General features: G+C 53.2%; 1 protein-coding gene across 1 annotated transcript; it reads right to left on the bottom strand.

Moving 5' to 3' along the window:
• Positions 1 to 486: 486 nt before the first annotated feature.
• Positions 487 to 20,917, bottom strand: LOC108388398 (leukocyte immunoglobulin-like receptor subfamily B member 3). The gene is made up of 20 exons (XM_073226348.1): positions 19,475 to 20,917; positions 19,267 to 19,302; positions 18,803 to 19,087; positions 18,361 to 18,663; positions 17,870 to 18,151; positions 17,391 to 17,693; positions 16,924 to 17,046; positions 16,571 to 16,613; positions 16,462 to 16,496; positions 16,243 to 16,292; positions 15,367 to 15,516; positions 15,144 to 15,289; positions 7,502 to 7,515; positions 7,242 to 7,418; positions 6,772 to 7,056; positions 6,340 to 6,642; positions 5,851 to 6,132; positions 5,368 to 5,670; positions 2,689 to 2,733; positions 487 to 2,566 (listed from the first exon to the last, which is right to left on the bottom strand). The coding sequence occupies exons 1-20, from the start codon at positions 19,674 to 19,676 to the stop codon at positions 2,448 to 2,450; spliced, it is 3,486 nt and encodes a 1,161-aa protein (XP_073082449.1). The 5' UTR covers positions 19,677 to 20,917; the 3' UTR covers positions 487 to 2,447.
• Positions 20,918 to 21,837: the final 920 nt, after the last annotated feature.

The raw sequence follows: 21,837 nt of genomic DNA, 5'->3' as shown, positions 1-21,837 counted from the left end.
TAAGAAAATACATATGTATAAAATGTTCTACATAGAGCACAAGTAAATCATATACTCATATCTACACACCTTTTTTCATATAAAATTCAAGGGCCAGTGGAGAGAAGGTACTTACTAGGAATACATGAGATGGAGCTGTCCACGACCCAGTGCTGAATCCACCCTCACCCTTGGCATTCCCATACCAAATGAGAGTTAGTTGGGGGTTGGGCGGATGGCGTGGGGTCTGTTGGGGTGGGGGGGGGACGGTGGCTATCCATGGTCCTGAGGAAAACCTTGTAGATGCATATACGCATTTCTGGTAAAGGCTGTGTCAGGCCTTGGTTAGCAATCTTTCCTCAAACTAGATGAGCTGCCTTGACTTCTGGATTCTGTGATTAAAAATTTAATTTACTTTGCAATATCAGGTTAGTGATGTTCATCAGTCTTGGAAATACTAAACTTCCACTGGAAACCTTTTATGAAAGAATTTTTAAAGCATTGAGGTATAATTGATACAACATTATATTAATTCAGAGACACAACATAATGATTTCATACTTGTACATATTATATTGCAAAACGATTATTGCAAAAGCCGAGTTAACACTGGTCATCATACAGAGTTAGCCATTTTTTCTTGTGATAAGAACTCTTTGAAAATTTATTCTCTTAGCAACTTTCAAATATTCAATACAATATTATCAACTATAGAATCCATAATGAATATTACATCTCCATGTCTTAATGTCTTATATATTTTTCAGTTGAATGTTTGTACCTTTTGCATCCCTTCACCCATTTTTCCCAACCCCCTGTTTCTGGCAACCACTATTTTTTTCTCTGTATCTACAAGCTTGTTTTTTTTAACATTTCCTATAAAAGTGAGATCATACAGTCTTTGTCCCTGTCTGACTTATTTCACTGAGTGTAATGTCCTCAAGGTCCATCCATGTTGTTGCACATGGCAAAATTTTATTCTTTTTTATGAGCGAATGATGATATTCCATTGCATATATACACCACATCTTCATTCTCACTCATCTCATGGACACTTAGGCTGTTTCCATATCATGGCTATTGTAAATAATGCTCCAGTGAACAAAGGTCAGTGTTTTTGTTTTCTTTGGATAAATACCCAGAGGTAGATTTGCTAGATCATAATATAGTTCTATTTTTCTAGTTTGGGGAACACCCATACCGTTTTCCATAGTGGCTGCACCAATTAACATTCCCCCCAACAGCACACAAGGTTCCCCTTTCTCACCAACACTTGTCATTTCTTGTCTTTTTAACAGGTGTGAGGTGATGTCTCATTGTGGTTTTGAATCACATTTTCCTGATGAGTAATGATATTGAACATCTTTTCATGTGTCTGCTGGCCATCTGAAAGTCATCTCTGGAAAAAACTCAGATCAGATTTTTTTTTGCTATTGACGTGTGTGAGTTTTTTTATATTTGGGGTATTAATGCATTTTTAAGGCCCACTTCCTACTTTTTAATTAAAGCTTAAAGTGGTTTCTTTTTGTTTTTATGATTTATCATTTTTTAGAATTGTAATATAGTGGATATTAACCCTTTATCAGACATATGACTTGCAGCTATTTTCTCCCATTCTCTAGGTTCCCTTTTCATTTAGTGGATGATTTCCTTTGTTGTGCAGAAGCCTTTTACTCTGATGTAGTTGATTTTTGCTTTGGGGTCTTACTCGGTGTGAGGAGGTCCCTCCCATCTCCTCCAGTTCTGCATTAAGTGGGTCTCATCAGCGCCTTCAGGTTGGCCGTGAAGGGAGGACTCACACCACAGAAACTGGAAGCTGCCCCAAATCAGAGCCTGCTGAGCAGTATTTCCTCAGGGCAGCACACTGCCAGGCTGTGCCTTCCAACAGCAGTGTGTTGCTTCCAAGAGATGCCATTTCTGGACAAAGGACACAGATGGCAGCTGATGAAGAGAGAAGGGATTTGGGGATCCAGAGAGGCTGGCGAGTGTCATTCTGGATTTATCTTTCCCAGCTTGCATCTGATGTTGCCCGTTTTTTCAGTGACTGACACCAGGTTAAGTTCTGTGAGCTGAAGAGGTGGAGCCTCAACAACGTCCACCTGGTGATGTGGTGTAGCAACAAAGAAGCTCCTGTTGCAGGAAAGGATGAGAGCGTGAGGTTTCAGGTGTGCGGACCCCCGGCCACGTGGGATGCACCCTCATGTGACAGGTTGGGACAGGGCGGGGAGCCTGTCCCAGGAAGTCGGCCGTGGCGGGAAGAGCAGGACCACATCTAAGGGAGGCGGAGCTGGGCAGGGAGCACCCCAGGCACCGTCCTGCACCCAGCCGTGGTCCCCGCCTCGGTGTGCTCAGCAGAGCGTCCCCAGCTGATGGTCTGCATTTTCTTTCAGGACCTCCAGCTGTCATCAGGCTCACTTCCCAGGCTCTGCCCCTCTGACCGGTGGGCGTGTTCCCTCTGTGTTTACCTTCTAGGGTCTTCCTGGGCCGTGTCCAGCCTGGAAGAGCAGCACCCCGAGGACCACCAAGACCACACCAGCCACGCCCATCCGGACAAGATTCCCCACCGTATAGTCCTGGGTGTGAGGGGCTGGAAATTGTGGGCAAAGAGGTCACAGAGGTCAGCGCCGACCACAGTGACCCAGGATCCTGGATGTGCGCCCAGGGAACCCACCTCAGCCCAGCCCCAAACTGAGCATTTCTCCTACTCACCTCTCTTGGGGTCTGACTGGTTCTGTGATGGGCTGATGGGATCAGCTGCTCCCGAGGGGAAAAAAGGAGCAGACAGGTGAGTAGTTGGAGACCCAGTCCAGCCTGTCCTCTGGGTCCCCACTGGTCTCCTCATTGCATCCTTCCAGGTTCCTTGTTTTCTTTGAATCAGACCTTGCTTCCGAGTCACTTGGAGCCGAGTTCAGCTGGGACCCCAAACCCCAGGCCTGGAGGGAAAAGCCTCTCCATCCGGAAGCAATTGTGTCCTGGCTGTTCAGCTGGGACACAGACCCCAAGTGCTTGAGAGTCCCACTTACTCATTAGCTCAGGACCCAGATCTGTGGGTGAGGGTCCATCTCAGGGGGCTCCTGCGTGTCAGGAGCCCAGAGGGTGAGGGTCTGGCTGCGTCCCCTACTTCACCTCACCCCCAGTTTCCTCCCTGTTCTGGGTGTGCATTGAAGTCTTGATTTTCATCCATTTATTCTCTCACTAATTCATTTTTCATCTAGTTAAGAACACATAGCATGGTAGGCAGATAGTCAGATAGACCTAAACACACACTCACCTATTTCCTAAAGCTGATGTTTAGTCTCTGGGCATAAGAACACTATTATTTTTCTGCAGTGTGGGTCTAGGTGGGGAGCCCAAAAACAAACATGGGAAAACACCCCATGAGGAGCATGTGGATGAGTATTTGCAGGTATATTATATGTGTACATGTTACATGATCATAGATATAGATGCATAAATATATATAACTGCATATTTACATAATAGTGGATATATGAATAAGTATATACACACAATTATTTATGTATGTATACCTATTTATAGAGAGAGCGAGGCAGAGACAGAGACAGACAGGGTCTCACCTGTTCTCCACCAGGCAGAGTGTGCTTGTGGGGTCGTGGGGGCGGGGGAGAAGGGGCCCGAGACTCGGGCCTTGGCAAATCGGAGAAGGTCGGGGGACTACGCAGAGGGCATGGGGGCTCCATCCTCACTTCCTCTTTTTGGACAAACTCTACAAAGGCTGATGGCGATCAGGCAGTGATGGCCCACCATTGTAATTCTACCTTAAAAGACAACCTCTCCCCCCACTATATTAAAGGTCCAGGACCCAGGAGGCCCACGGTCCTGGTTTTAAAACCTTAAGGAACAGAGAAAATCAGTGGAATTATACTGTTGACTGAGCACAAAGATTAGGGAGTCATGTAAATCTGTTACTTAGTTTTGATATAAAAATCAAAATGTCAAAAAAAAAAGTGAAACAAATTACAGAGTGATCTTAATTATGAAGATCTATGCAAAATGTCTAAATGAATCTTAGGTTATACCAATCAGAACATGTGATGAATGATTAATGTCATTCACTTGGGTCAACACCACGTATTTGAAAAGAAGCCTTTGTCATGAGTCTCGCATGTTAGACTTCAAGGCGAAAAGACAGTGGTTCAGGAGATGCACATTTGCCAGGAAAAGAGAGCGTTAGCAGTAAAACCCCGATGAAACAGGACAAACGGCTAGGTCCATAGTGCTTGAGATGTAAAATACAGATTTTGAATGGTTTTGCTTTAAAATGATTTGGAGTGTTAGTTAAGGTGCTTTCCTGAAATGAAGCTTCAGAGCATTTTACTTTGTCCTCATATCATATGGTATATGAAGCAAGAAAAATATACAATTTGGAAATGAGGAAGTGAAATTTCCATTTCCTTGGTTATTTTACTGTGGTTATTATAATATTTAACATTCTACCAGAAGAGAGCAGTTGAAAAATTTGAAAAGAGGGAGACTCTGTAGTCAGTCAATAGCACATAAAATTAATGTGGCCAGACCAAGTGCTTTTTGGGCATACTTAACTGTTATTAGAAAATATAAACAATTCAAAGAACTTATTTAATAAGCTATTAAGCAGTTGAACAACTCTTAAAATAGGTTGTGAATCCCACTATTTTTATGAACAAAATTCAAGTGCCTCTCAGTTTACATGTAACCCGCCTATAAAAATCTACCTGACGGGACTTGATATTAACAAGAAGCTATTCTCCATAATGAATAATGAATTTCACCTTGTCCCAGGGAAAATAGGGATAGAATCACCTATTTTTAAATCATGGGTTCTTAGAATTTCAGTTTGCAAATTTACAAATGCAAGCTCCTTTGGAAGTTCTCAGATGACGTCACGGCACAGATGGAGACGCACACACAAGCACAAAGTGGACATGATTGCACGTGGACGTCTGCTCTAACCCTCTAGTCACCCAGTGAGCTGGTTCCGCCCTCCTCGGTGTCAGGGGAGCCCTGAGCTGGGAGCCCCAGGGGCGCAGAGGGCACCCTGCAGGGAGGGACCCACGGCTGCTTCTCTGTAGGACGGTGTCAGGTTGGGCTGCACACCCAAAGCCTCCCCTTCTGATCTGGACACTAAGGGGTGAGCAGGGCCCCCTGACTTCCCATTGTGTCTGCTCACGACCTCCTGGGTCACCCCCACCTCCCTCCACCTGTCTCCACCCCATCTGTGCTGACACTGTGGGACAGGGACCGAGGGGGATGCCTCTCTTCCATCCCTCCTGGGCTAGGCTTCCTCTGAGGACCCCCTGCACCCCTCATTCATTCCTGTCCCAGGCCCTCCTGAGGATGGGGACCAGAGCTGACCCAGCTCAGACAGGACAGGTCAGGGGTCCTCACCTGAGACCCGGAGCTCCAGGGGGTCACTGGGGTGTGACAGCAAGTAGGGGACACTGCTGTTTGAGCTGTAGCACCTGTAGGTACCCCCGTGGGCTGAGGTCACAGGGCTCATGGGGAATTCGGCCTGGCTCTGCTGTGCCCCGTTCTTTGATCTGAGACGCAGAGGGGGCTGGGCTGCGCCCTCCTTGGACAGAAGGAAAGTGTCCCTCGAGTTCCCCGATTGGCACAGCAGGGTCACCTTCTCCCCTGAGGCCACCGTGGGGCCCGGCTGCACCGAGAGGGAGGGTCTTTCCAGGAGCTGTCCTAGGGAGAGGACGGTGGGTGAGGGGTGCCGCCGCCCTGTTCTGATGGAGCCCCCAGCCTCTCTGCCTCTCTCCCTCCCTGAGGTCCCCACACCCCCATATCTGGACATCACCACCCACCGGGGCCCCCGGCAGGCCCTGTGCAGAGTCTGGGCCCCTGACTGACCTGCCGGCTCCTCACCTGCCACCAGGACGTCCAGGGGGTCGCTGGGGGCCGACCACTCGGAGGAGAGGCTGTGTCCCCCATAGCACCTGTACCGGCCCCCGTGTGAGGGTCTCACAGGGCCCAGGGGGATGTGGGCCTGGGGCTGCCGCACAAGGCTCTGGGGGAGGCCTCGTCCCCCATCCTGGGTCAGAACGAACCTGTCATGGCCGACGTCAGAGTGACACCAGAGGGTCAGGTTCTGCCCAGGGGTCACGACAGGGCCCTGCTGGCTCAGGAGGGAGGGCTTCCCGGACACACCTGGGGAAAGATCAGCGGGCATGGTGGGGGCTGCTCCCCAAGCCCCCTCCCGTCCCGACCCGGGTCTCACTGTCTCCAACTCCCTGTCTCTGGCCCAGGAACCCTGGGCTCCCCTCAGCCCGCCCCCTACTCTGGGCTCCCCTGGGAGCAGAGCCTCCTAACTTGTCTGGTGCCTCCAAACCCAGAGGGGGCAGGGCTGGTCCTCACCTGAGACCAGGAGATTCAGGGGGTCACTGGGCTCTGACCACGCCTGAGGGCTGTTCCTGAAATACCCGTAGCATCTGAACGTCCATCTGAGGCTGGGGGTCACCGGGCCCACGGGGAACAGGGCCTGGCGCTGCCCACCAGAGAGTCGCTGTGCATCCAGGGTCCTGGAGGGCTTGTGTTCTCCATCCTCCATCAGAACGAACTGTTTGAATCCCTGCCATGAGTGACACTGAAGGGTAACGTTCCCTCCTGAGGTCACGACAGGGCTGGGCAGAGCTGAGAGGCTGGGTTTGCTGTAGGTTCCTAGGAGAGGGGAGGCCACCGTGATGAATGGGGCTCATGTCCCCACATACCCCCAGGGCTGGGCTGACCCAAGAGCAGACCCCCTTCCTGAGGGCAGAGCCTGGGGCTGGGGCCCTGAGTGGGTCTCACCTGTCACCACCAGCTCCAGGGGGTCACTGCGCTCTGACCGGCCAGTGGGGCTGTCATAGGAACAGCGATACATCCCTGTGCGCTGCCTTGTCATGGTTTGGATGGAGAACGTGGCCTTGGCGCTGGGCTCCAGTGGTTTCTGTGTGTCCCAGGTTACTAAGCTTCCCTCTTTCTCCAGATGGTACTCCTGGGCCCCCAGGGTGCCCTGACACCAGATGGTTACGGGGCTCCCCTGGGGCACCACAGAGCCTGGCTCAGCCCAGATGGTGGGTTTGGGGGGGATCCCTGAAAGGAAACCAGAGGCTGGGTCCCAAGCCCTCCCACCCCGGGTCCCCAGCTCAGCCCCAAACCTCCCTGACGCCCCACCCCTCAGCCCAGACCTGCAGGTCTCCATCCCCAGCTGCCCAGGGGGGTGGAGGGGCCTCGTCCCCGTGAGGAGCAGGGGCCTGGGCCCCTGGGGACAGACTCACCGGCCTGCACGCGGATCCTCGGGCCCACACTCAGCCCTGGGAGAGAGTCCGGTAAGGTCCCTGCCCTGGAGCCTGAGCACAGCCCCCCTACCCCTGAGGCTGCTGAGCCCCGGGGTCTCCCGACAGAACATTCGGGGCTGGGGGGCGGGTTCCCCCCTGACCAGCGCGCCCCCAGCGCTCACCGAGGCAGAGCAGGGCAGTGAAGGTGGGCGTCATGGCGGCTGCTCCCTGTGGCCACGGTGCCCAGAGGACAGGCCGACCACAGGGCGTGGCACTGGGGGGAGGGCTCTGTGTCACGGGGCCCACGTGTAAGCAACACCTCTAAAGCCGAGAAATGGTCTCTGTAGTATTTCTGAAATATGCAGCCACAGTTATGCAAAAAGGGGAAACTAAAGTCCTGAAATTGAGAGGGAACCACAGCGGGAGAGGCCAGACTGAGTGGCCTCTGGTGCTGGGCGCAGCCCGGGGTCATCAGAGGGGAGGTGTCCTTCTGGGGACAGGAGAGGGGGCCCGTTTCCTCAGGAGGGAGGCTCCGGGCTCCTGGTGAATAGAGGGGATGTCCCCCCACCCTGGTTTGGGACGGCGCTGGCACCCCTCTGTCCCCACCCCTGCCCCAGCACTGACCCCGCCCCCGCGTGGAGGGGAAGCAGGGTCTGTCCAGGGGAGTCTGACGGGAGCGCGTGACCCCGGGTGAGTGTGAGGTCCCCTTGGGGCCGTCCCTGCGGGCACAGCCCTGGTCAGATGCTACGTGGGGAGAGTGGGCGCCAAGGGCCGGGGCCGCTGCTACCACCCGCGCCTGCGCCCTGCCCCTCGGGGTGCCCTGGAGAAGACCCTGCAGCGCGTGGGGGGGGTGTCCTCCCAGGTGGATGCGGAGGGGTGACCCCAAGAATGGGGAGTCCTGCTGCGGAAGAGGGTCTGCAGCCCCGTGCACGGCCTCTGCGTACGGAGGACAGAGGCCCCGAGGGCGTATGCGACTCACCGTAATTGACGCATGTTCAACTGTCTGAACATGAAGGAGGGAATCGGCTTCTTGGAACAACATCAGGGTTTATATTACAGAAGAGTACAGAATTTTATAAATGAATTAGAAACAATCTTAGAGAAAAATATAATGCTTCCATTTAACACATTTAAAGTAATCTTTCCATCAAGGAGAAGATACAGCTGAAGATCATAGTATGAAATTGGAATAAAGTGTTAAGGGCATCTTTTGCGATGCAACGTGGAGAGTCTGAAATTAGAAAATTAAGATCCATGGGGAATGGAACAAGAGAGGCCAGTAGATATTGTGAGAGTCGGAAGGAAGGTGTGAGAGGACATGCGGGAACAGCCCAGGGGCCAGTGGCTGGGCATTTCCCATAAATGCAGAAATACACGTAGGTGCCACTGTGCATAAGTATGAACATGAAATCTGAGTCCCGATATTTCATGGCAAAGTGAAGGAAATTAATGGGATCTGATTTTCAAACAGAAGAAAAATACCTAAAAATATGGGAACACAAAATTCCAGGAATTCATTGTGAGTGAAGCAATCTAAACACACCCCGATATTTATAAATGGCAAAGGTGGATCGTCATTAGGGGAGAAATCGTGGTACAAGGACATGTCGGTGGCACATCTGATCTCTTGGGACTCGTGTCTCCCACACTGAGCCCACGCGTCGGGCTCCTCCTCTGGAGGTGAGGGCTTTGGGGTTGGAGCCCCGCCGGCACATTGATTTGCCCTCCTGGTCATTGTAGCATGTCTTTTACTTGAAATTAAACAATGCTTTCAAGTATCTAAATAGAAATGGAGAGCGAAAGTAAGGCATTTGAAATATGCAAGTTCTTAGACATTTTCCTCTTTAAATACTCACTAAACACAAAAGTGAAATGTGTAATAAGTTAAAAGCAATCTATGCTAAATAAAGTGAGATGCAAAAATGAGAAAAAATGGCAAAACAACTAACATTGGAACTATGTTTGTATATACATGCACATGTACACTTATATTTAAGAAAGCTGAATCAAAATATTTGTGTCTGTCTAAGAGCGGGGAGGGAGGTTTTGAAGGTAGGTAAGTACTAAGAGCTTAGCTTATGGGAAATCTTTTTATCTAAAGAAAGAGGAAATTTAAAAATTGTTCTAAAGTATAAATGTTAATACCAATATTAACAATGGCTATAACTACCAAGAATTCTAAATACAATGCATGACCTCCAAATGAGTTGATGTAACTATACAAAACAAATAAATCTCAATCAAACCAAAAGTGGTCTGGAAATTTGACAAGAAAGCTAATATAAACTGGTGTATCTTAATGTATAATGAACTAATACTTCAACAAAATGGTTGTAATAATGCAAAATTATTCTTTTATTTAAAACATTGCAAGTTTAATTGGCCCATACAAGGACTAGATCATAGTACATCCCTCAGGAAAAACAGAATCATGGTATGAATAAAATCTCAAATAAAACAAAGTCATTAAAGAATATTTTATTTCAATAGAGGATGCGTTATTGTTATTTAATAAAATGGACTGGAAGCTATATAAATATTCAACAAAGGTGAATGTAAGACACAAATGTTTTTATAAAATACTTTACCATCTTAATATTTAATTTCAACCATATAGCACTCATAAACACTACTCATCTAGTCACTACCTATTATATTTAATTAGCAGTCAATAATAAGAAGATATTGTGAAAGAACAACAAAACTGTATAAATAAGTAAAAACAAACACATGGAGTATTTGTTTACCTTTATGAAATATTAATAAAAAGGTATGATGAAATGTCATCATATCAAAGCTGGGAGAAAGCCTGAATCAAGAAAGCAGACACACAGAGATGTCATCAGGATGGCCTGGGGGTGCCAGCCATCAGGTCTCACAGAACAATGATTTTTGACAACCAAAATCAGAGACAGCAGGTGAACCCTATCTCTGAAATACCCCCAAATCCATACTGCTGACCTACATTCCATTCAGATTCCCAAGACACGAGGGGCTCAGGAACTCACAGGAGCCCATGTCCCATTCGTCCCTACACATCCTGTGATGTCGGGCAGAGCGTCTGTTCAGGGCCTCAGCTGCTCACCTGTGGGTGCCTCCTGTCTGATTAGGCTCAGGTGTGACCCAACAGGTAGATGGTGGTCCCGATCTGAGGGAACCTCAATGCCAATGCGGTATCAGATTGGGAGCACCTTTGGTCGGTACTCAGTTTCTGCACCCTAATTCAAACCCACCTCACTAAACTGTATGCAACTAAGTATTAGTTTTAGATAGAAATGTCTTGTTTACCAGTAACAAGCAGCCTTAGGCGCTGACAAACGAGTCTATGAGAACATAGCCCGTGTTCCGGCATACATACAACCAGTAATGCCAGTCTGTCATGAGGTGGGCATCCCTGCTGGATTATTCTGCATTTAATTAGTGGGCAAAGATGAACATCTGGGGCTTCAGTTTGTCCTGAGAGTCAGGGCAGGAAGAGGTGAGAGGCTGGCACCTCAGCCAGCAACTGTTGTCTCTGACTCCGTATGACGTATTTCCAAGCCACTTTCTGTTCTTCTAACTAGCAAACTATCCTTTTTAAGAATACAGGATGGAATATCTGCAACACACCAGGCAATCTTCCCCACAATTAGCATAAACTCCGATCACTCATTCATTTTGTTGTCTACTAGGGTTACTGATAAAACACAGCAAGAAGAGGTGGGCGGTACTGTCCTGAGGGAGACAGGGAGCCCGGTTAAGGAGGGACCATTGCCCCCCACGCCCCAGGTGTGGACTGTGAGGGGTGAGGTGCCCTGAGGCCACATGGATCCTTCCCCTGGGAGGGGTCCCAGCTCCTCCTCTCGCCTGTCACCACCAGGGTCAGGGTGTCACTGTGCTCTGAGCTGCTGCTCCCCCTGAAATCCACACTGGTACCGTCCTGCGCAGTGTGAGCTCGTGGTTCCAGCGGAGAAACTGGCCTTGTCCCTGGACTCCTGCTGGGCCACCAGGGTTCAGGATCCAGGGACTGCCTCTTTATACAGATGATGGACAGCAGCCTGCACAGACCCCTAACTGCAGAGACCACAAACCAGCTGAACCTGAGTGGAGTGGATAAGGAGCTTGAGGAAAATACAGAAAAAGATACAAAAAAGACACAGAAACCAAAGCTGGGATCAGGAGGTTCATTGCCCACGGATGGTGGACAAGTGACACTGTTTATTTTCTGAACACCACTTATATACAAAAGCTCATAATGATGTCATTTCCATTCCCGGTGATCTAACTTCCGGCGCTATCACTCCCTGGTGCCTGGATCTGGTGATGTCACTTCTGGTGTGACATCACATCGGCCCTCCACACCTAACAGGGTAGCACTCCAGTCTGACCAGCCCTTCAAGCTTTGACCCACACTGTGATGCAGCCCTGGCACGTGCAAGCTTGTGCATTTGGTGGAGTAACTGGTCTTATCCCTTGAGTCCTTTAGGGCCTTTGTATCCAAAGGCAGAAGGAATATCTCTTCATACAGACATTAGACAGCAGCCTGCAGAGACCCCTAACAGCAGATGGTCACAGGACCCCTTGGTGACCACGGGGCCTGGGTCAGCCCACATGGAGGGTTTGGGGAGGGCCCCTGGAAAAGAATCAGACCTGGAGTCCAGGGGTGCCCTTCCCCCATCCCCGGCTGTCACTCCAAGGTCCCCAGGAGGGCCCCATCAGCCCAGACCCTCTGTGCTCCCAGCTGCCCAGGGGTTGTGAAGCAGGAGGCCCGGAGAGGACGCACCCACCTGCACATGGTCCCAGGAGCCCTGACACAGCCCTGGACATGTATGTAGCTATAATACATACAACAACTGCTACATGGAGGCAAGAGGCTAAAGGGACCTATAGGTTTGTAAGGCGTCTACATTTCACTTGAAGAGGTAAAATACTAACTTGAACTTGGCTGTGTATAGTCAGGTAAGTATATGATAATATCTACAGCAGCCACCTAAACAGCGTTCATAGAGTTATACTTAAAGCACCAATAGGGAAATTAGAATACTAAAAATATTTTTAAAGGTAGGAAAGGGAAAATAGAAAAACAAACAATGGAGAGGACCAATAGGAAAAAAAAATGATAAACCTAAATACAACCTTATCAGTGACTACACTACAAATAAATGGTCTAAACACAGTAATTAAAAGACAAAGATTACAAGATGGGTTTAAGAAAAAGCAACTACAAACAAGACCTTACTATATGCAGATCTAAGAAATTGACTTCAAATGTAGCGATGTGGCACCTCTCCTCTGAGGCTGCCTGCGCTCCCCGTTCCTCAAGTGTGTACTTTGCCTTAAATAAAACCTTCTTGCTGCCCAGCTAATTGCAACACACACACATATATATATATAATATTTATATATGTATAATATATATAGTGATGTAACTAGTGAAGTAAAGAACGAACACTGTGGATGAATCTAGAGAATATTATGCTAAGTGAAAAAGGCCAGGGAGTGTGTGACCCCACTTCCATGAACTTCCCAGAACAGGCAAATTGCTGGGACGGGAATTAGAGCCGAGAGGCCCGGGGCCTGGTGGCAGAGGACCAGGGGCCCTGCTGTTAAATGGGTGGAGAGTTTCTGTTTCAGATAATGAACATGTCCTGGAGACAGACAGTGACCACGATTGCCCAACAACAGGCAAATGTACTTATGTCACTGAATTGTACACTTGAACAATGGCTAAAAACGTGAAGTTTATGGTATGCATATTTAGCCACATCAAAAAAATAGAAGGATGAGAAACATACTATACAAACATTAATCCAAAGAAAATGTAAATGGTGGTATTAGATTCCAATTGCTGCTGTCACAAATCCCCACAGACTTCATGGCTTAAAACAACACAGACATATTATTGTACAATCCTAGGGCTCAGAAGTCCAAAATCAGTCTCACTGGTATCAAGTCAAGGAATAGGGAGACATTCGTGTACTCCGTCTTGGTCCAGAATCGGAAATCTAAAATGCAATGGGTTTCTGTATATTGACCACGTACCCAGAGATACTGCAAAACTCCCTTTTCATTTGTAATACATATTTTTATTATTGTGGGTTTCCTGTGCACATGACTGTGTCATCTCTGCATAATACAATAATATTCTTATCCGTTTCAGTGCTTTCACTTTGTTTTGCTTTAATGCAATAATTTATGTAATATTTAATAAAATAAATTGTATTTTCTTATTTAATCATGCTAACATGGTACCAAGCTAACAGAACTGATCATAGGAAACATTTGGATATTCTCAGTCATAGAGGGAAGGAGCCCAAGGTCCCACCTTTACAAATGACGTCTAGTGTCCATGGCTACATGTACCTCTATAGGTAACAGAAAATTTCCCTATTGTTTCTGATGAATTTTTATTTTCATCATGAATTATTGGTGCATTTTATCAAGGCTTTGTCCACATCTGTGGAGATGATCATTTTTTACTTATTCTGCTAATGTGTTGGTTTATATGGGTTGATTTTGAAAAACTTAAGAGACCCCGGTGGCCATGAGGTGTCCTTTTCATACATCACCGAATCTTGTTTGAGATGTTTTGTTTAGGGATTTACGCCTAAGTCCATGTGAGAAGGCATCCTGTGATTTCCCCATTTTACAATTTCCTTGTCCGGTTTTGGTGTAAATTTTTTCCTTGACTGAGAAAATGTGTTGGGTGTGTTTCCTCTTTTTGTAGTCACAGGAAAGGTTTTGCAAGGTTGGGGTGTGTGTGTTTCACAAGTGCATAAGCGTTTAGGGGAAGTGGCTAGGGTGGCCTCCTGAGCTGACACATGGACACATTGCAACATGATCACGGTCTTACTGTCAGCTCACACCTCCGTGCCTACACGAATTGCCATGTCTTTTCTGTGGTGGGTACATTTAAGGTCTGTTTTCTTAGAATCACTCAAGAACAGGATACAGTATTATCAGCTATCATCGCTAAGCTGCCCATCAGATCCCCAGAACGCATTTATCTTTCAACAGGAAGCGTGTGCCCCAGGCCAGCAGCTCCCCATTTCCTGCCCACCCCAGTCCCGGGAACCGCCCTCTACTCTGTTTCTCTCAGTGATGTTTTTAGATTCCACAGTTCAGTTGTGGGACAAGTTTTGATTCCAGCATCAATGTATATATAAGGGGATACGTATTTTCCATTTATTTATTTATTTATTTTTTTTATTTTTTATTTTTTTTATTTTTTTCCACTTATTTTTATCTCCACCATTTTGGTAAATTATATTTTTGAGGATTTTGTCCATTTCCCCGGCAGTCTCTCCCGTGCTGGCCTGCAGTGGTTCACAACAGTCTGTTCCCCACAGTCTGTGGCACCTGCCCTGCTGTCCTGATGAGGGGCGTGGGGGCCTTCTCTCTCTTTTTCCTTGGCCATGCGGCTGGGATTGATAAATGTGATTAAAGTTTTCAAGAACGAGGTTCTCTGGTGTGTTGACTTTCCTCTAGGTTCGCTGCCACTCTCGGCAGTATTCCCCTCCTTCCGCCTTCGTTTGGAAGAACATGACGCTTTTCCCACACGCCTGATACAGTACCTTTGGTGGCTGACTGTTTTCCTACATTCCTACTATATCCTGATACATTCACCCGCAGTTCCTAACTTTCCATTTCATGGGTCTGCCGTGTCCACGTCCCTTCTGACTCAATGTAAAACCCTCTCTCACTCCCGCGTGGTTTTCCCATTTCACCCGGGGATTACTGAGACGTCCAAACACAGGGGTATCGGCTGTCCTTGCTGCAGGATCAGGGGCTCCCAGAGGGTCCCAGGAGTTCCTGGGGGTCCACGTGAGGAGTCCAGGCCGCCGGGTCGTTAGGTAGTGTCCACGGGGGCAGGTTTGGGGTGCCGGCAGTCTCCCCCTGGCGTGCGGGTCAGGCCCTCGTGGCTAGCGGGTGGCCAGAGCCGCATACACGCTGGGCTCTGCTGGGGGCTGCCCTGCCTGGGAGGAAGGGGGCGCCGGGGTCGCCCGTCTGAGGGTCAGGTGGTTCAGCTGGGCGTAGGTCACCTCCTGGGGGGCGTCAGGTGCAGCAGCCTGCAGTGGGGGAGGGGGACAGGGCAGGCATGTGGTTGGGGTGGGGATGCCTGGGACCCGGAGAGGAGGGGACCCACCTGACTGTCCATGCGTCTGTCCTCCTCTGCTTGACTGTCCGGGTCCAGCAACGTCCCCTGAGAGGTGGCTGCTCCCCTGCTGAGTCTTGATCTGGAGTGGCTCACCTGGGCATACGTGCCCCCCGGGGCGTCTTCGTCCTGCGGGCTCTGCTGGAGAGACAGTGGGGAGGTCGGTCTGGGTCCCGCTCACCCTCCCTCAGCCAGTTTTCCACAGGCTGCCAGGGAGATGCCTCAGGACTTCCAGTCAGATCCGGTCCCTCCCCATGGGCTCCTCAGGGGCTTCCTAGGCTAGCGCCATTGGGATGCTGTCCAAGGTTCTGACTCCCACCCCGGCACGATCTCCTGCTCATTTGGCTGCAGCCACACTCCGCCTTCCTGAAAAAGCGGGTCGCTGCCCCAGGACCTTGGCACCTGCTGCTCCCTCTGCCCCACCCCCACACTCTCCCCTCTTGCTCCCTTTTCCTTCACAGCAGAGCACCCAGGACCCTAATCCCCGTCCCCACATGTCTCCCACCTCAAGGTGAGGCAGGTGAGGCAGGGGTCACCGCTGCACCTAGAGATGCGGGGGAAGGGTGAGCCTGTGCAGCCCTGTCGGGGAGGAACGCAGGGCCGCAGGGACCTCGGGGTGGTTCCTTTGCAGCTGCGCCCTCCCGGACCCTGGGGCGCGTCTGATAGCCAGCCGGTCAGACAGAGGACGGGGAGCCAGGAGGGCTGAGGGCACAGCGACCAGGAGGGCTGAGGTCCCAGCAGCGCGACCCAGGTGCCCGAGGAGGAAGAGGCCAGCCGTGGGGCGCGCCGAGCTGAGGGACGCGAGGACAGAGTGTCCACTGGGTGAAGTGCGGCAGCGGGCGGGCCCCGGGGAAGCAGGGGCCTCACCTGGGGGTCCAGCTCCACCCCCTCCGGCTGTGCGTCCGTCACGGTGGCATCTGTGGGCACAGAGAGGTGGCTCTTGCTCAGAGTCCCTGCGACTGTGAGGCTGCAGGCCCCGCCCTGCTCCCCAGGGGCCGCCCTGACCCGGGGTGAGGTGGTGTGGGAGTCGCGCAGTGTGGGGCCCCAGCCCTCCCACTCCGTCCCCAGGGCCCCCCTTCTGCTCACAGAGGGTCTCCTGGGCGTCATCAGCGGGGCCGGAGCTGAGGGGGAGACGGGGCGTTAGCGGCCGGGGCTGCGGACGGGGTGGGTCCCGGGGCCGCGGGGACAGACTGACCTGGGCCGCGGGCCTCTGTCCTCGGGCTCAGCGCCCGCAGCACCTACAAGAGGGGGAGTCAGCCTCTTCCGGGCTGGAGGTCAGGACGCCCCTCCACGTGGGTCCCAGAGGAAACCAGAAAGTGGGGGCGCATCCCTGCCTGTCTTTTCAGTGTTGGATGAGATTGAAAAGATGAAAAAGTGCTTTAAATTTGCAAGCGTGCGCTGACACGGAGTGTTTCCTGCCTAGACTGTGGGGTTTGAGATTCCGGAAGGTCTTTTCCTAAACTGACCTTTCCCTCCCTAGTTCCACCCCCCCCCCCCGCTGGATCCCGGGAGCCCCCCCTGTGCCCCGGCTCCCCCGTCCCCACTCACCCGGCTTCCTGCGTCTGCGTAGCCGCTGGCGGCGGAGCAGGAGCAGCAGCAGGACAGCCAGCAGGAGGGCGCAGGCCGCGGAGACACCGACGAGGACCAGCACCGGCCACGTCGGACCTGGGCCTTGGCGGGGCACAGGGCCGTTCAGGGGCGCCCGCTGGGGGCCAGGCAGGGTGTCCCTCCATCTCTGCCCGCAGGCCGCCCACCACCCACGTTACAGGCGGGGAGCGGGGGCGGGAGAGGCCCGGGACTGGCTCCCTGTGCCCCCCTCCTGCCCCCAGGGGGACCCGGCTTCGGGCTCCGGGACCCCATCAGCAGGCTGCCTGACCCAGGGTCTCCATCTGGGCCGAGAGTCCGTCCTGCCCACCTTGTTGGCTGAACCCCGGCCCTTGCCCTGCCTCCCCACCCTGAGCAGTGTCCCCTCAGACAGGACCGAGCTCAGACAGGACAGGTCAGGGGCCCCTCACCTGACACCCGGAGCTCCAGGGGGACACTGGGCTGTGACAGCAGGTAGGGGGCGCTGCTGTTTGCGCTGTAGCACCTGTAGGTGCCCCCGTGGGCTGAGGTCACAGGGCTCATGGGGAATTCGGCCTGGCTCTGCTGTGCCCTGTTCTTTGATCTGAGACGCAGGGGGGCCTGGGCTGCGCCCTCCTTGGACAGAAGGAAAGTGTCCCTCGGGCTCCCCGACTGGCACAGCAGGGTCACCTTCTCCCCTGGGGCCACCGTGGGGCCCGGCTGCACCGAGAGGGAGGGTCTGTCCGGGAGCTGTCCTAGGGAGAGGACGGTGGGTGAGGGGTGAGGCTGCCCTGTTCTGATGGAGCCCCCAGCCTCTCTGCCTCTCTCCCTCCCTGGGGTCCCCACACCCCCATATCTGGATATCATCACCGGCGCCCCCGGCAGGCCATGTGCAGAGTCTGGGCCCCCGACTGACCCGCCGGCTCCTCACCTGCCACCAGGACATCCAGGGGGTCGCTGGGGGCCGACCACTCGGAGGAGAGGCTGTGTCCCCCGTAGCACCTGTACCGGCCCCCGTGTGAGGGTCTCACAGGGCCCAGGGGGATGTGGGCCTGGGGCTGCCGCACGAGGCTCTGGGGGAGGCCTTGTCCCCCATTCTGGGTCAGAGCGAACCTGTCATGGCCGACGTCAGAGTGACACTGGAGGGTCAGGTTCTGCCCAGGGGTCACGACAGGGCCCTGCTGGCTCAGGAGGGAGGGCTTCCCGGACACACCTGGGGAAAGACCAGCGGGCATGGTAGGGGCTGCCCCCCAAGCCCCCTCCCATCCCGACCTGGGTCTCACTGTCTCCCACCCCCTGTGTCTCTGGCCCAGGAGCCCCGGGCTCCCCTCAGCCCACCCCCTACTCTGGGCTCTCCTGGGAGTAGAGCCCCCTAACCTGTCTGTTGCCTCCAAACCCAGACGGGGCAGGGCTGGTCCTCACCTGAGACCAGGAGGTCCAGGGGTTCACTGGGCTCCGACCACATCTGGGGGCTGTTCCTGAAATAGCCGTAGCATCTGAACGTCCACCTGCGGCTGGAGGTCACGGGGCCCACGGGGAACAGGGCCTGGCGCTGCCCACCAGGGAGTCGCTGTGCATCCAGGGTCCTGGAGGGCTTGTGTTCTCCATCCTCCATCAGAACGAACTGTTTGAATCCCTGCCATGAGTGACACTGAAGGGTGACGTTCCCTCCTGAGGTCACGACAAGGCTGGGCAGAGCTGAGAGGCTGGGTTTGCTGTAGGCTCCTAGGAGAGGGGAGGCCGCCGTGATAATGGGGCTCATGTCCCCACATTCACCCCAGGGTTGGGGTGGGAGAGGGGCACCCGAGAGCAGACTCCCTTCCTGAGGGCAAAGCCTGGGGCTGGGGCCCTGAGTGGGTCTCACCTGTTGCCACCAGCTCCATGGGGTCACTGCGCTCTGACCAGCCAAGGGGGCTGTAATAGGAACAGCGGTACGTCCCTGTGCACTGCTTTGTCATGGTTCGCATGGAGAACGTGGCCTTGTCCCCGGGCCCCAGTGGCCTCTGCATGTTCCTGGTTACTAAGCTTCCCTCTTTCTCCAGAAGGTACTCCTGGGCCCCCAGGGTGCCCTGACACCAGATGGTCACAGGGCTCCCCTGGGGGACCACAGAGCCTGGCTCAGCCCAGATGGTGGGTTTGGGGAGAGTCCCTGGAAGGAAACCAGAGGCTGGGTCCCGAGCCCTCCAACCCAGGGTCCCCAGCTCAGCCCCACACCTCCCAGACGCCCACCCCTCAGCCCAGACCTGCAGGTCTCCATGCCCAGCTGCCCAGGGGGTGGCCCTCGTCCCCGTGAGGAGGAGGGGCCTGGGCCCTTGGGAACAGACTCACCGGCCTGCACGCGGGTCCTCGGGCCCACACTCAGCCCTGGGAGAGAGTCTGGTGAGGTCCCTGCCCTGGAGCCTGAGCAGGTCCCCCCTCCCCCTGAGGCTGCTGAGCCCCGGGGTCTCCCGACAGAACATTCGGGGCTGGGGGGCGGTCCCCCGCGGGTCCCCCCCTGGGCGGGTCCCCCCCTGACCAGGGCGCCCCCAGTGCTAACCGAGGCAGAGCAGGGCCGTGAGGGTGGGCGTCATGGCGGCTGCTCTCTGCGGCCACGGTGCCCGTAGGACAGGCCTACCACGGGGTGTGGCACTGGGGGGAGGGCTCTGTGTCACGGGGCCCACGTGTCCACGGCCCGCAGGAAGGGGAACAGCCTCCCGGAGCCCGGCCCTGGGTCCCTGCGGAGCAGCCAGTAGCCCCATGCCTCCCCGAGACGCCCCTTCAGGAGAGGGGGACCAGCCACGGCCCTCCTCCCAGGGCCTCCCCAGGGGTCTCCCTCACCCAGCCCTCCCACCAGCATGTCCCGCGGGGCCTCGCCCGGGACGGGGTCCCCCAGCCCTGTGGGTGCTTCAGGGGCCACACCGTCCAGCTGCCCTCAGAGCCCAGGGCAGCAGACCCACGTCTGCCAGGTCACTGCGCGTTCAGGGCCGGGGCGCCGAGGCCATGAGCCCCGGGGGGACGCGGGGAGCAGGGCAGGGAACCGGCCGCCTCAGGGCTGGGCTTGGGGCTCCTCACCCCTGCCCCTCAGGGGCTTCCCTTGTTCCTGAGCACGGCGTCCCCCCCACCTCCTGGGTCCTTCCTGCCTCCTCACGCCCCTTGTTCCTGGGGCAGGGCTCTGCCCCCCACATGGTCCCGCCTCAGCTTTGGGGGGCAGTGCAAGGTTAGGGCTGGTCAGGACAGCGCTGATTCCTGGGTAAGTGTTCTTCGCCGCCCACTGCCAGTGTGCCCGTGGGAGTCACCCCCTGGTCTCTGAACCTCAGGCTCCTCCTGGGCCGCGTGCTGTCCCGACCCCGCTCCTGGGGTGGCCGCGGGTCAGTGGTGCCCAGGACGGTCAGTCATTGTGAACCTGCAGGCCTGGTGATGCGTGTGGCGTCTTCAGCGGGAGAGGTCGTGGCGTCGGCCCCACAGTGCAGGTGGGAGATGGGTGTCCCCACTCCAGAGCCCCATGTGCTCGTAAAGCCGAGAAATGGTCTCTGTAATATTTCTGAAATACGCAGCCACAGTTATGCAAAAAAAGGGAACTGAAATTGAGAGGGAACCACAGCGGGAGTGGCCAGACCGAGTGGCCTCTGGTGCCGGGCACAGCCCTCGGTCATCAGAGGGGAGGTGTCCTTCTGGGGACAGGAGAGGGGGCCTGTTTCCTCAGGAGGGAGGTTCCGTGCTCCGGGTGAAGAGAGGCGATGTCCCCCCACCCACGTTTGGGACGGGCGCTGGCACCCCTCTGCCCCCACCCCCACCCCAGTACCGACCCTGCCCTTGTGTGGGGGGGAGCAGGTTCTGTCCAGGGGAGTCTGACTGGAGCGCGCGTCCCTGGGTGAGTGTGAGGTCCCCTTGGGGCCGTCCCTGCGGGCACAGCCCTGATCAGATGCTACGTGGGGACAGTGGGCGCCAAGGGCCCGGGCAGCTGCCACTACCCGCGCCTGCACCCTGCCCCTCCGGGCGCGCCGGAGAAGCTCCTGCAGGGCGGGCGGGAGGGGAGTGTCCACCAAGGAGGGCGTGGAGGGGTGACTCCAATAATGGGGATTCGTACTGCGGAAGAGGGTCTGCAGCCCCGTGTGCGGCCTCTGTGTACAGAGGACAGAGGCCCCGAGGGTGTATGCGACTCACTGTAATTGACGCATGTTCAACTGTCTGAAAATGAAGGAGGGAATCGGCTTCTTGGAACAACATCAGGGTTTATATTACAGAAGAGTACAGAATTTTATAAATGAATTAGAAAAATATCTTAGAGAGAAATATAATACTTTCTTATAATACATTCAAAAGAATCCTTCCATCAGGGAGAAGATCATAGTATGAAATTGGAATACAGCTTAGAGGGCATCTTTTACGATGCAACGCAGAGAGTCTGGAATTAGAAAATTAAGATCCACGGGGAACAGAAAGAGAGAGGCCAGTGGATATTGTGAGAGCTGAAGGGAAGCGTGAGATGATGTCTGGGAACAGCCCAGGAGGCCAGCAGCTGGGCATGTCCCACAGATGCAGAAATACACGTCAGTGCCAGGGTGCATAAGTATGAACACGAAATCTGTAGCTTGATATTCAAGGGGAAATTTATTCATTTGTCTCCAAACACTAAAAGATTAAGTGACCTACTTAAGGGTTAGAAGAATGTATGTCTCCCAGAAAGGAGTTTATACTAACAGAAAGCTCTTATCTGATAAAAATCATTAAATAATATTTTGGTTTTAATTTTACTCATTTCGATTATAACCCAGAAAAAATGAAGAAATCCCCGAATGAAAGACCATTTGTACATTTACAAATGGATAAATTCAGTTGACCAAACCCTAACCCTTTAAGTACTTTTAATTAGCAGCTAAAACTTCTCTGGTTAGACTGAATTTTCCCTTGTTCTGATTT

This window comes from Manis javanica, chromosome 17, assembly GCF_040802235.1.
Source record: "Manis javanica isolate MJ-LG chromosome 17, MJ_LKY, whole genome shotgun sequence".
Lineage (NCBI taxonomy): Eukaryota > Metazoa > Chordata > Mammalia > Pholidota > Manidae > Manis > Manis javanica.
The sequence above is the reverse complement of the archived record's forward strand: the minus strand, read 5'-3'. Positions and strand labels throughout refer to the sequence as shown.